The sequence below is a fragment of the Eubalaena glacialis genome, chromosome 17, assembly GCF_028564815.1.
Source record: "Eubalaena glacialis isolate mEubGla1 chromosome 17, mEubGla1.1.hap2.+ XY, whole genome shotgun sequence".
Taxonomy (NCBI): domain Eukaryota; kingdom Metazoa; phylum Chordata; class Mammalia; order Artiodactyla; family Balaenidae; genus Eubalaena; species Eubalaena glacialis.
The window spans coordinates 70,706,633-70,719,177 of NC_083732.1; the positions used below are offsets into that span (position 1 = coordinate 70,706,633).

General features: G+C 40.7%; 1 protein-coding gene across 1 annotated transcript in view; it reads right to left on the bottom strand.

Moving 5' to 3' along the window:
* SNTB1 (syntrophin beta 1) overlaps positions 1-12,545 on the bottom strand; it is a 243,128-nt gene that overhangs the window by 90,846 nt on the left and 139,737 nt on the right. Inside the window, exon 4 of the mRNA XM_061171686.1 lies at positions 8,032-8,239. Coding sequence (XP_061027669.1) covers positions 8,032-8,239 — 208 coding nt within the window. The remainder of the gene's footprint in view (positions 1-8,031; positions 8,240-12,545) is intronic.

Here is a 12,545-nt window from a genome sequence, read left to right on the forward strand (position 1 = left end):
CCACTTCCGGTTCAAATTGATTTTTGCTCAAGCTCTGAAAATGTTTAACATGCCTCATTTTATTGTATAATGGAGTCCTTCCTCTGTAATCACTCCTCGAGAAGCTCCATCTCAGACTCAGCTTCCAAAGAATTCTACCTAAGACATTCATCAATGTACTATCTATTTCATAAAGGAAGAGCAATCTGCAATGCCTAATAAGATAAAACGAAGTTTAGCAGAGTCTGCTAGCCATACAACCAGGCACAGGGAGCTCTCTATCTCGAGTTTCATGAGCCTCTCCAAAGAGAAGGAATCAGGTCCCTGTGAATTTGTGCAAATCAGCCTACTAAACGTACATGTCCCCATCTCTCTTACACGGGCAGCTCTGATGTTTCCACCTCGGGGAGAATGACTCATGACTAAATTGCACTGTGAAGTCATGTATAAAAGTGGGCATATTTTCATGCTTTCATTATGGCTGCCTCTGCTTCCACCCCAAGTTCCATCCTAATTTTAAGTCTTTGATTTTTATTTGAGTAAATGTAAGATGGGGCAATTCGAATTACATTCACTTTAAACACTTCCAGTAAAAGACTAACAGAAAGATAACCAAGCTGTTGCCAGGTTTTCCTGTCTTGCTCCATCTCAGAGGTGATCATGCGGAATCTTGATGACTGCCTCTCAAAGCAACATGTCAGGCCTATTAGCACTTAATTGCATTAACTGTGTTTCCTAGCATAACAAACAGTCTAGATTTAGGGATGATGCAAGTCAAGGGTAGCCTGGGCAGTAGTTCTACTTCCATTTATCAGATGGGAGTTCCCTCAGGTCAGAGACTATTTTCTTCCTGGAAGAAGTGGTAGGAAATTCCTTAGGTGATTTTTAGGCAGATGGTGGAGCTGATATATTTAGAGTCTCCAGAAATATCATTCTATTAATGACATTGTCAAGACCTTGATTACCAGCAGCCTGTTTTACTCAGGCCAGGGCTAGTTTACATTTACATTTGAGATTCTTCAAATATAGCTGGGTAACGTGGCTAGAGAATCAAATTACTCGGTTATATTTCATCTGGAATTTTGGGGGCTGAATAGATTGCTATTGTTGGAATTGAAAATTAATGATAGTCTAATGAATTAAGTAATAATATAGAAAAATATGTTGATGGATAGATAGAGACAGAGAGATAAAGAGAGATAGAGAGAGAGCTGGATGAGTAGATAGAGAAGTATCAGTAGAAATAGATAAGGATAAATAGAGATGAATAAGGATAGATAGAGATGGATGGATGGACAGATAGATAGGTAGGGATTGATAAGATAGGTAGATGAATGAATGGATAGATAGATATATAGAGGGATGGATAAATGGAGAGAGAGACAGAGAGACAGAGACAGACCTGCCTTTGCACAGTAGTGCTGGTCAATAAAAATGACTGTGCAAGCTGAAATCATACTAAGTGATCTCATAAACAGTTGGAAAAACTGGCATTGTTCTAAGGACGTTCAAAAATGTTATTAAAACATTAAAATTGTCTTACTGTCAGTTATAAATGCATAAGGAAATGAAAAAATAGTAAAACTAATATTAACTAAGTAATCTATAATTTAAAACATTGGAAATATTGGGGATTAAAGTGCTTTCTTTCTCTGTCGAAAACTTACTAAGAGTAGTTTGAACAGTGCTTGCTGCCTTCTTCTCATCAATAACGTATGAGATGTGTGAGCATCCTTTCTATGTCTTGACAAGTCATCATTCTCCTTTATTTTGGGGGGGGTGGGGCCAGAAGGCGGCTAATTTATTATAATTTCTCCTTTTCCATCTCCTTTCTAAGTCTGGATCAGCTAGCAACTTTTTTATACTTGGAACCTGCAATGATGTTGAACATCTCTGAGAGCTCCATTAATGTGAAGTTTCTCACTGGCGTCACTTCTTCTGGGTCATCTTCATCCTTTCTTCACAGCTACTCTCTTCATCTACGTTCATAAGTTTACCTTCACTCCCCCTTTCTATTTTCCATTCCTGTAAATGTCATATAGATTTATCCTTAGGAGACAAAGAGGAAACACAACTACTCACCTGGCTGTCTGTGTATGAATTAACAGGTACTCTGTGACCAATCATGACAGCCTGGGAAATAAGTGATGTGATTGGTTGCAATCGTGATCACATCAGCTATGTACACAGTGATCTGTGGAATAAAAACCTCGCAGCAAAATTTGTGCTTTATAAAATTACTTACAGTTAATATGCCATGGTAACTGAAATCTGAACCATGTTGTTGAGAGACTGGGATTATTTAATTAAACTGTGATCATTGAAATTCATAGATGTTGTAAACATGCAAAGCAAGGCCGATGCTGTGTGTGTGTGTGTGTGTACACAAATTATATTTGTGTGTGTGTGTGTGTGTGTGTATTCTAGTGTTCCTCTAACCTATCCTATCAAAGATAATTTCAGTCTTTGTAGGACAGGAGAGAAAAGATTTTAGTAAGTGTTGCTCTGTCGTGGTATGTAAATTCCCTCTGCTGTGGCCTGAATGTTTCTGTCCCCCTCAAATTTATATGCTGAAGCCCTAATGTGATGGTATCAGGAGGTGGGGCCTTTGTGAATTGATTAGGTCATGAGGGTGGAGCCCCCAAGATAGGATTAGTGTCCTTATAAGAAGACAGCTAGCCCTTTCTCTCTCTCTGCCACTTGAGGATACAGAAGAGGACTGTCTATAAATCACAAAGAGGGCCTTCACTAGAACTCAACCATGCTGGTACCCTGACCTTGGACTTCCAGCCTCCAGAACTGTGAGAAATAAATATCTGTTGTTTACCAACCACCCAGTCTACGGTACTTTGTGATAGCCCGAACTGACAAAGACACCCTTTATTTTCATAAAGGCAAACGAAGGATTTGAGTTATTTTGATATGTCTCTTAGTTCTGAAACTGTGCTTTTGGTATGTAGTGGTGCTCTGACATGGGGTTCTGGGGGGGTCTCACTCATATGGACACTTGTTCCCTGGGTCCCTTATTAGCTCAGCTTAGTGGAGAGTTCTGGGCTGTGGAGTTAGAAAGAGGGGTTCAAACTCTGGCTCTGCCACTTTCTAGAGGAGTGATCTGAGAAAAGTTTCTTAACTTCTCCAAGCTTGCCTCCTAGGATAGGGATTATTTCAAGCACATTGCCTGAGACAGACTAGGCGCATAATAAATACTAATTACCAGCTCCCTCTCTTCCAACAACACCCTGGGGAGGCACAGCTCTATAAACCTTCCCATTTGAAGGAAACTAGTGGAAATGAGGAAAGCTGAGAATTGAACTTGCATCTCAGAGCTACCAACGGGGTTTGTTTGTTTTTTTTAATTGTGTTGTGTTTTTGTGTTTTTAATCTGACAAGAAATGTTTGCAAACTGAGATAACAAGGTAAAGCAAAGACAATACCCTACAAACTGAGCACAAAACAGAATTTAACAATTCTGCCATATCCCTGTTTATTATTGTTTTCTTAAGTAGTGAGAGAGTCACAACTTTATTTTTTTCTATTTATTTTTTCTTTATTATTCTTTATTTTATTCTCTCTTTCTTTTTCTCTTGTCTGAAATCGGACCACTGAAAACACCTCAATAATAACTGTAAAAAGATTAACTGAAGAAAGATGATTGAAAAAATTTGTTTGGGGCATAATGCATTTTATTGTTCAGGGTAGGGATGAGCATTTATGGACCTTTTGGGGCAACTGGGGCTTGCAAAGAGTTAAAAGGCTTGAGACTAATATGATCACGGGAAAGACTTTATATTGGTGCACCTGGCCCATCTACAGGTGAGGGCACTCACAGGGGAAAGCAGTACAGGACCTGTCACTGTGGTGCCGTTCACAGGACCAAGGACATCAAGGAGATAAGGAAAACAGCCCCACTCAAAGGCGACTGCAGAGCTGACCTTGATTCTGTAGAGAGTTCAGGGAATGGCTGCCAGAATTCAAGGAAAGAATTAAATTGATTGCCATGAATGAGCTGCACTGGATTCTTTTAAAAATTAAAGAGAAAATGATATCACAGCACTGTCCCATTCACTAATTATTCCTGTATCTTGACTTAAAGTGTGACCATAAATAAAACACCTTCCATTTTCTAGGTCCCAGAGTTCAGTCTACTGTAACACATTACCACAGACTGGGTGGCTTAAAGAACAAACATTTATTTCTCACGGTTCTGGAGCCTGGAAGCCCAAGATCAGTGTGTCAGCCTGGGGTTCTAGTGAGGGCCCTCTTCCTGGCTTGGAGAAGTCTACCTGCTTGCTGTATCTTCATGTGGTAGAGAGAGAGCGCTCTGGTGTCTTCGTCCCTTATAAGGGCGCCAATCCCATCATGGAGCTCTCTCTCCATCCTCATGACTTCATCTAAACCTCATTGCCTCCCAAAGCCTCCACCCACAAATTCCATTACATTAGGGATTAGGGTTTCAACTTACGGATTCTGGGGGGACACGTTCAGTCCATAGAGGTCACCTCTAAGTTCCCTTCTCTCTGATTTTGTATATGAAGATTTCTTATTGCCACCAAATCAAATTCAAACGATCCGTCCAGCTTTCAAGATCTTCCATAATTGGGTGCCATCCAAGGTACCAGATTTGCTTATCACCTTCCTTCAGGATGACCCCACTTCCCTTTAGACCAGTCTCTGGTCTGCTCTCCCTACAAACTGTAAGCCGTCACCTCCACTTTTTTCTCATGCTCATTCTCCTCTCTTGGAGTGCACTGAACTCTCCCCCTTGACTCAATGCCTTATCATTTCTTGGGAGACATTTTTCTAGTCCCTGGACCGTCTCACAATGAAGAATAACGTTAAATATAAAGTTTTCCCTCTGTGTAGTGTAGAGGAAGTTTTAGAGTTTGCACTGAACAGGATTTTAGAAGGGAAAATGTTGCTTCATATTGTTCTAGTTCATGTAAATGCCAGTTTTAAAAACTTGAAATTGAATATAATATGTACAAACTTTGTCCTAGAGCTACTGTTATTAATCCAAAAAAATCAAAGATTGACAGTATAGGAAAAGACAAAGGATATCAATTTAAGGTAAATTACAGCTGAATATATATAGGATCATACTTTATATCTTTACAAATACCAAGTGAATTCTCTGATATTTGTGATAATATAAGAAAGCCACAGTATTAAGGATTTGCCATTCATTCTAACATTTTGCTAAAAACCATTCATATGTCTACACACTAGGATTCAGTATTAAATATTTATTCAAAAAAATTCCAGTTTGCATTTGCTCCCTTGGACTTGATCTATGGTAATCTTTTAAGAAGTTCTGAAGATGAAGGCAATAAAAGACATCCTTGCTTCTGATAATTATCCATGATAAGTCATTATTGATTGCTCTTATGGATATAATGCATAATACAATTTAAAGAAACATCTGTAATGATGATCTGAAATTACATCAAAAGAATAACAATATTCTAAAAGCAGAAAGCTTTTTATGCACCTTTATGACTGCTCCACAGGAATGCTTAATGTGTCTACTGATAATTTGGGATAAGCAAAAGGCATAAGCAGACAATTTATAAGTGAGAAAATGGAACCTTTGGAAAAAATGTCAATATCACTTCTAATGACACAATATCATTTTTCAACTATCCAGATAGTAATGGTTTTAAATGTAGTTGGTGTTAAAAGAGATGAGAGAAAAATACCTTCTAGAGTTGAGACCATCTCAGTTACTTGCAAGGTAGAGGGATGTGTGTGTTGGACAGCCTCCTTTTGCCTCTAGATCCACGCTCCATCCTTTTCTGCCCTGGTCAGAGCCCTGGGAGTCTGACCCTAACAGAGCATCAGTGGGCTCTCTTGCCTCTGGCTTCCAATCAGCCTCAGCCAATGGGAGACACCAGCAGGAGATCGGCAGGCAGGGATTGGCAGGGGTTGTGTTTCTCTCCCAAAGACCATAGCTCTTAGTGGATGCCTTTTTTCTATAGCTACAAGTCTTGCTAGTTTCAGGTAACTGCTCCTGTTCCTGGCCATTTCAGGTTAAAGGATGGTAGTGACCTCTAACTGTTGAGCTCTGGAGTGCTTCTCCATCCCTTACTGGTTTCCCTTGCCTCGGCCACACCTTGTAAATTATTGCTATGTTAAATCCCTTCCAATCATCCCTTTTGAGTTTGCCATCCACCTCCTGCTGGATCCTAGAGTATGCAGTACACTTCCACGTCCACTCCGGACCCTAACCAAGTGAGGACATTTTTCATCCCAATCAACTCTTCCCCTTTTCCTTCTATAGTGAATGTCTGTTGTTTTTGCTTTCCCAGAACTCATTCAGTCTTTTCCTTGCACAGCAGCCTAATTTTCCATTGGAGAACCACCTCCCTTCAACAAACGGGGCACATGGTTTGGATCAGGCTGATCTTAGGACTTTTGTGGGAACTATGAGAGCAAAGAGGTTTCTATTCACTGAAATAGCCAGCTACAAAAACAAATCAAAACAACCCCCCTCCCACAAGCCTGGAACTCTTAGGCCAAGGAAAAGGGGGATTGCTAGGGTATAAACCAACAAAGTGGACAGGGTACAAAGAGATGGAGAGGCAGGTCTATTATTATTATTTGAGTCCCTGGATCCCACCATGCCTGAAGCTTACCCTTGGACACTGTAGTTATCAGAAGTGGTAGGTCCCCTTTTATGCTCAAGCTGAGTTGAGCTTTCTGTCACTTGCAACTGAAAGATCCCTGACTAATGAGACTTCTCCTAATAAAAACACATACATTTGGAGAGAGTAAAAAGTGGAGAGGGTTAGAGAACGACTTCTAAAATGCTATCATCCAGATTTGCAGTGTTGTTTTCATCAGGAATCCCCACGCACGGTGTCATGAGAGACTACCTGCAGTTTTTGTTTATTATGATCTTGGTGCCACCACCACCTGCACTGTCCCTTTAGTCCTTTGAAATCTGTGAGAGATGGGACAATACCAAACCAAATAGCCCACCTTGTGTTGAACTTTGTGGCTGAGACCCACCCATGAACTGATGCGAACAAAGAACAATGGTGGAAAACTGCCGAATGCTGTGTTCAAGTATTATTTTCAAGTGCCATTGGACTGGGTCTTCTCAGATGACATGGTTCACTGGCAGGAAAGCTGTTATTGCAACAATCATTATTCCCATTTACCGCCTATTAGAATGTGAGTCACTGGGAGGTCAGACTGTCACCAAAGCCCAGTGTTCCTGAGCACTCAAGGTCAAGTTCAAGGGACAGCAATCAGAGGTAAGGACAATGGCAAAGGCTCAATCCTTTGAAATCAAGAGGAGGGTTAACTCCTAGGAGATTGCTGCAGTGAGTTTTACTATCTTCAATGTATCACACCACTTGGGAAAAGAAGTCAGAGTGACAGTGTTACCATGACCCTAGGTCCTTTCCACAGCAGCTGTCCTCCCTGGGGAAAGACAGTAAGCATTTTTTCATCTTTATACACCCCTCCCCACTCCTGCCTAGCACCGTGCCTAGCACAAAATAGGTGCTCATAAATGATGACACATTCAGAGCCTGCTGGCTTAAGAATACAACTTAAAGATAATATATAAGAGTCAGCATGGAGTAGTTGCTTAAGAAATCCTTGCTGTTATTATCATTGTTATTATTTGTAAATGCATCTATGTTAACAAGCAGGTCCATCAAAACCCACACGAACCCTCTTTTAAGCAACAATTTCAACTTACTTACCTCCCAAGGAGACAGCTGTGTTGTGAGCCTGAGTTATTTCCCCTGCCCTTCCTGTGTACATATGAAAATCAAACTGTCCGGTCACTTGCTCACTCATTCATCCATGCAACAGACAATTAGTGACCACCTGCATTTTGCCACATATTGGACCGTCTGTGGGGAATCAAGGTTGCTGAAGACACAGCCCCTGCATAATGCAACGGAAAATATGCTGGAGACAGACGAGAAATCCCAATGAGAGAATCAGCTTGTGGAATGAGGTACCTGACTTCAGTGGTTGCAGCAAGTGCTGGGAAAGCCTGGGGAAAATGCCTACGACGGCGGGGAACGTTTTCCTTACCTTTTCTGCAAGCCAGCCAAGATGCCTGATCTCCCGGCTCCCAGCAATGCCCGTCTTCCCCAGCTGCTCTCGGACCTCGGTGATCACTCGGGTCAGCAGGTCACTGACGTTGGAATGGATGGCACTGAACCAGGCCTGGGCAGTGGCTGAGTCCTTACTCCTCAGGATCACCGTGTGCTTAGCATCCGGGGAGTGGATTTCAAGTTGCCTAGAGAAGCAAAGAGAGAAGAGTTGGAAGGTTCCCCGGCAGATCATGCTTCCTAAGTCCTGGGCCTCAAAGGTGAACTAATTCTTTGTTTTCGTTTCCTATTATACATTTTATTTTAATTTTTAGCTTTTCAATTAAGATTTTTGAATTTATTTTTCAATTGAATAAAAGATTCTTTATAGTGCTTTACAATTTTCAAAAGTTTCACACAAATGAGAGTTCATATAATTCCGTAATAACCTTTTTCCCCATCTCCTAACTCTATATTGCCTCTCCCCGCTAAGTTGAACTAATTCTTTACTCTTACTTTTAACTTGTTTCCCATGGTTTACCTTAATGCCCCATCATTCATTCATTCACTCACTCATTCATTCATCTACAAACATTGACTGTGCGCAGGCATTGATCGAGGTACTGGGGGCCTAGCTATCCAACCATCCAATCACCTGAATTAAGGATGTCTGGTTTTCCTGTTACTCAGCTGTGTGGCTTTTTAGTAGTATTATATTAAGACTTTCAAACTGTCAGCTGATATTAATTTACCTTACCTCTCAATCCACAGAGGATTTTAACAATATACGCACAACCTAGCTGCTGCTGGTGGGAAGTAGATTGAAATATCTACCCACTTGCTTAATCCTACTGCTTAGGGTTAATTGTGAATTAGCATCAAAGACGACCAAACTGCATTCTTAAAGAATCCTGTCTGTGGCTCATTTCCCTACCACTTAATACTTGGACAAGTGTAGTGCAGGAGTGAGTTGGCCGAGGAAGGGGTAACAGTGGGGAGAGAGATGCACTAAAAGTGTTGTTTATTTTTTTTTTTTGGCTGCATTATGCAGCTTGCAGGATCTTAGTTCTCCGACCAGGGATCGAACCTGGGTCCCCAGCAGTAGAAGCATGGAGTCCTAACCACTGGACCACCAGGGAATTCCCAAAAGTGTTATATTTAAAGTCAAATACCAAAGTTTATGCCAGAACTCCAACGGGATCACCTGAGATTCAGAGTGAGATCTACATACTGTAATTACGGTAAAAGGCAGAAATTCTAGACAGATCCTTTTAGTTTTTAACTTTTTGTTTTGAAATACTTACAGATTTACATGGCATTGCAAAATTAGGACAGAGAGGTTCAGTATACCCTTTACCCAGTTTACTCTGATGTTTCTATTTTACATAACTATAATACGATATCAAAATCAGAAAACTGACGTTGGTAAAATACAAGCATATAGTTCTCTGCCATTTTAGCATGTGTAGATTCATGTAACCACCACTGCAACCAAGGTACAGAACCACTCCATCACCACAAAGCTCTTCCCCCAGTCACCCCTTACAGTCACAAGTGCTGCCCTCCCCTCCACCATCCCAAGTCCCTGGCAACAATTAACCTGTTCTCCACATCTATAATTTTTAGACAGATAATTTTTATTGCAGAGAGAAAAGCATACATTTTATTTATTCACTCATGTATGTATACATGCAAATAAATAACATTTCTTCACTCATGTTTGCATGAGAAAGATACAGGGATTGGGAAATTCAAAACTAAATGAAATGATCCATGTATCAATTTCCCTTCATCCCTCAATAATTATGCTAACATTAATTGAGTATTTACTATGTGTTAGGCAAAAATTTAAACCCTTTTATATTATTATTATTTTTTTTTTTTAATTAATTTTATTTATTTGTTTTTGGCTGCGTTGGGTCTTTATTGCCGGCACGCGGACTCTCTCTAGTTGCGGTGAGCAGGGGCTACTCTTCGTTGTGGTGTGCGGGCTTCTCACTGCACTGGCTTCTCTTGTTGCAGAGCATGGGCTTTAGGCACTTGGGCTTCAGTAGTTGTGGCATGCAGGCTCAGTAGTTGTGGCCGCAGGCTCTAGAGCACAGGCTCAGTAGTTGTGGCACACGGGCTTAGTTGTTCTGCGGCATGTGGGATCTTCCCGGACCAGGGCTTGAACCCGTGTCCCCTGCATTGGCAGGCGGATTCTTAACCACTGCGCCACCAGGGAAGTCCCTATATTATTTTTTATAATTTTTGTAATATCCCTATGACTGATATTATTTACCTCATTTAACAGGATAAAAAAAAACCAAAAAACTAAAGTTTGGAGGGACAGAGAAAGAACTGACTCAAGGCCACAAAGTTGGTGATACTGGGATTCAACCCATGATGCTGAGGCTCAAAAGACCATGAATTTAAATACTGAATTACAATGCCTCTCCTTTAGACTGGATGACATCCAATAAGGGAGCATCCATTGTCTTCTACAGCTGTCTCAAGGCATCATCACCAACAAATATGCCCAATAGTGTCCTACTTAGCTCCTAAATTTAAAATAACAGTTTTGCAGATCACCAGAAAATTAGAAGTCCCAATGTAACCTGGCCTCATTTACATTTGAAACCAACATTTTAGAGTGAGTAAACCTTTTCTACCCATAAACTTAAATGATAGAAAAAGAATGATTTAAAAAGTAGAATATCTCTAGGGGAGTTTTAGCAATAATTAGCAGGTTTTTTTCGGTAAGAAATTTGCAAAACAAGTCTTCTCACTAAGACTTCAAAGGTTTTATGTGATGAAACAGGGAATTTTTTAGGTGACATGTGTTCTTACCCAGAAGAAAATACTCTCATGCCTCTTAGGCACTTTTCAAAGAAATGGGTGGTCAATCTAGGGTGAGTTTTCCTTCCCTCCCAAACTTCTTACTCCTCAGTAAAGTTGAGTAGCCAAACACAAACTAGGATTCTCCAAAAACATTACTGAGAGCTCAACTTGCTTTTCAAATTATTCTATCAATATCCATCATTCTAGGAATTTAAAACATGCAAATATTTCTCTTAGAATATTTTCCTTTGAAGACCTGGATTTTTTTTTTTCTTAATGACAGTTTGGGAAGCAGCCACTAGCCAGGTATCACACACACACACACACACACACACACACACACACACACACGCATACAAAAATGATGCCAGCAAAAAAGAAAGAAAGAATAATATCTTTGTTGGATTGCCAGCATAACCAGAGGAAAGCTGGCCTGTAAACAGAGGTCCAGGCTAGTGAAGAGGAGGCCCATTTTCCCCAGATTTTGACAGCATTTATCATTACTATTAATTTTTAAGTAAGCTTTTAAAGCATAACATACAGATAGAAAAGTGCACAGATTGTAAATGTATTTTCACAAAGGGAACACATTCCTGTAACCACAACTCAGATGAAGAAACAGAATATTACAAGCATCCCAGAAGTCACCTCACACTCCCTTTCCAGTTATTTTCCCCTCAAATAACCACTAGCAGAATTTCTGTCACCATGGATGACTTGTTTCAGGCAAAATGGGTGAGGTTTTGTCTGTCTGTTTTCATTTGTTGTTGCTGTTGCCTGCACTACAGGGAGGATCTTGGACTGTTTTTGAGGCAAAGCTTAAATACCAGGTCCTATGCCTTTTTAGTGGTGGTTCTCGAAGTGTGACCACAGACCAGCAGCAGCAGAATCATCTGGGAACTTATTAGAAATATAAATTCTCAACTCGTACCTGGACCCACTGAATTAGGAATTCTGGGAGCGAGGCCCAGCGATCCCCCTCCAGGTAAATCTGATGCAATTTAAGTTTGAGAAGGATGCTCTATGGGGTCATAAGAAAAAAGCATTGAGCTTGGTTGTTTGCCAGGGTCCCCAGTGGCTGAGGTGAACGTGCTGAAAAGTGAATTGACCTCACCCCGCCCCATCAGTCTCAAAGAAGGAACAGAGAGGACACAGAATAGAGAGGCTTGTGGCTTTTTATAGTCAAAAAAGAAAGCAGCAGAAGTTCTCCATCAAAAGTATTCTTCAGGAACCCCTGAATAGTTTTTTTTTTTAAATCATTTAATTAAATACAGATGTTTGGACCCCATCCCAGACCTATTAAGAATTTCTAGAGGTTGAGGCCTGGGTAAATGCTTTACATGTTCCACAAATTATATAGATTAAAGATCATGGCAGGCCTTTCTGAGCTCAAGCTCAAACCACCCCCCAAAGAGCTATGCCCGTAGGGGATTGTCACCAGAAGGGCAACACAACAGAGGGCTCTTGGAAAGTGTATTAGTAATCCACTGCTGAGTAACAAATTCCCCCAGAATTAAGTGGCTTAAGACTCCAAACTTTTGGGACTTCCCTGGCAGTCCAGTGGTTAAGACTTCGCCTTCCAATGCAGGGGGTGTGGGTTTCATCCCTGGTCTGGGAGCTAAGATCCCACATGCCTTGGGGCCAAAAAACCAAAACATAAAACAGAAGCAATACTGTAACAAATTCAATAAAACA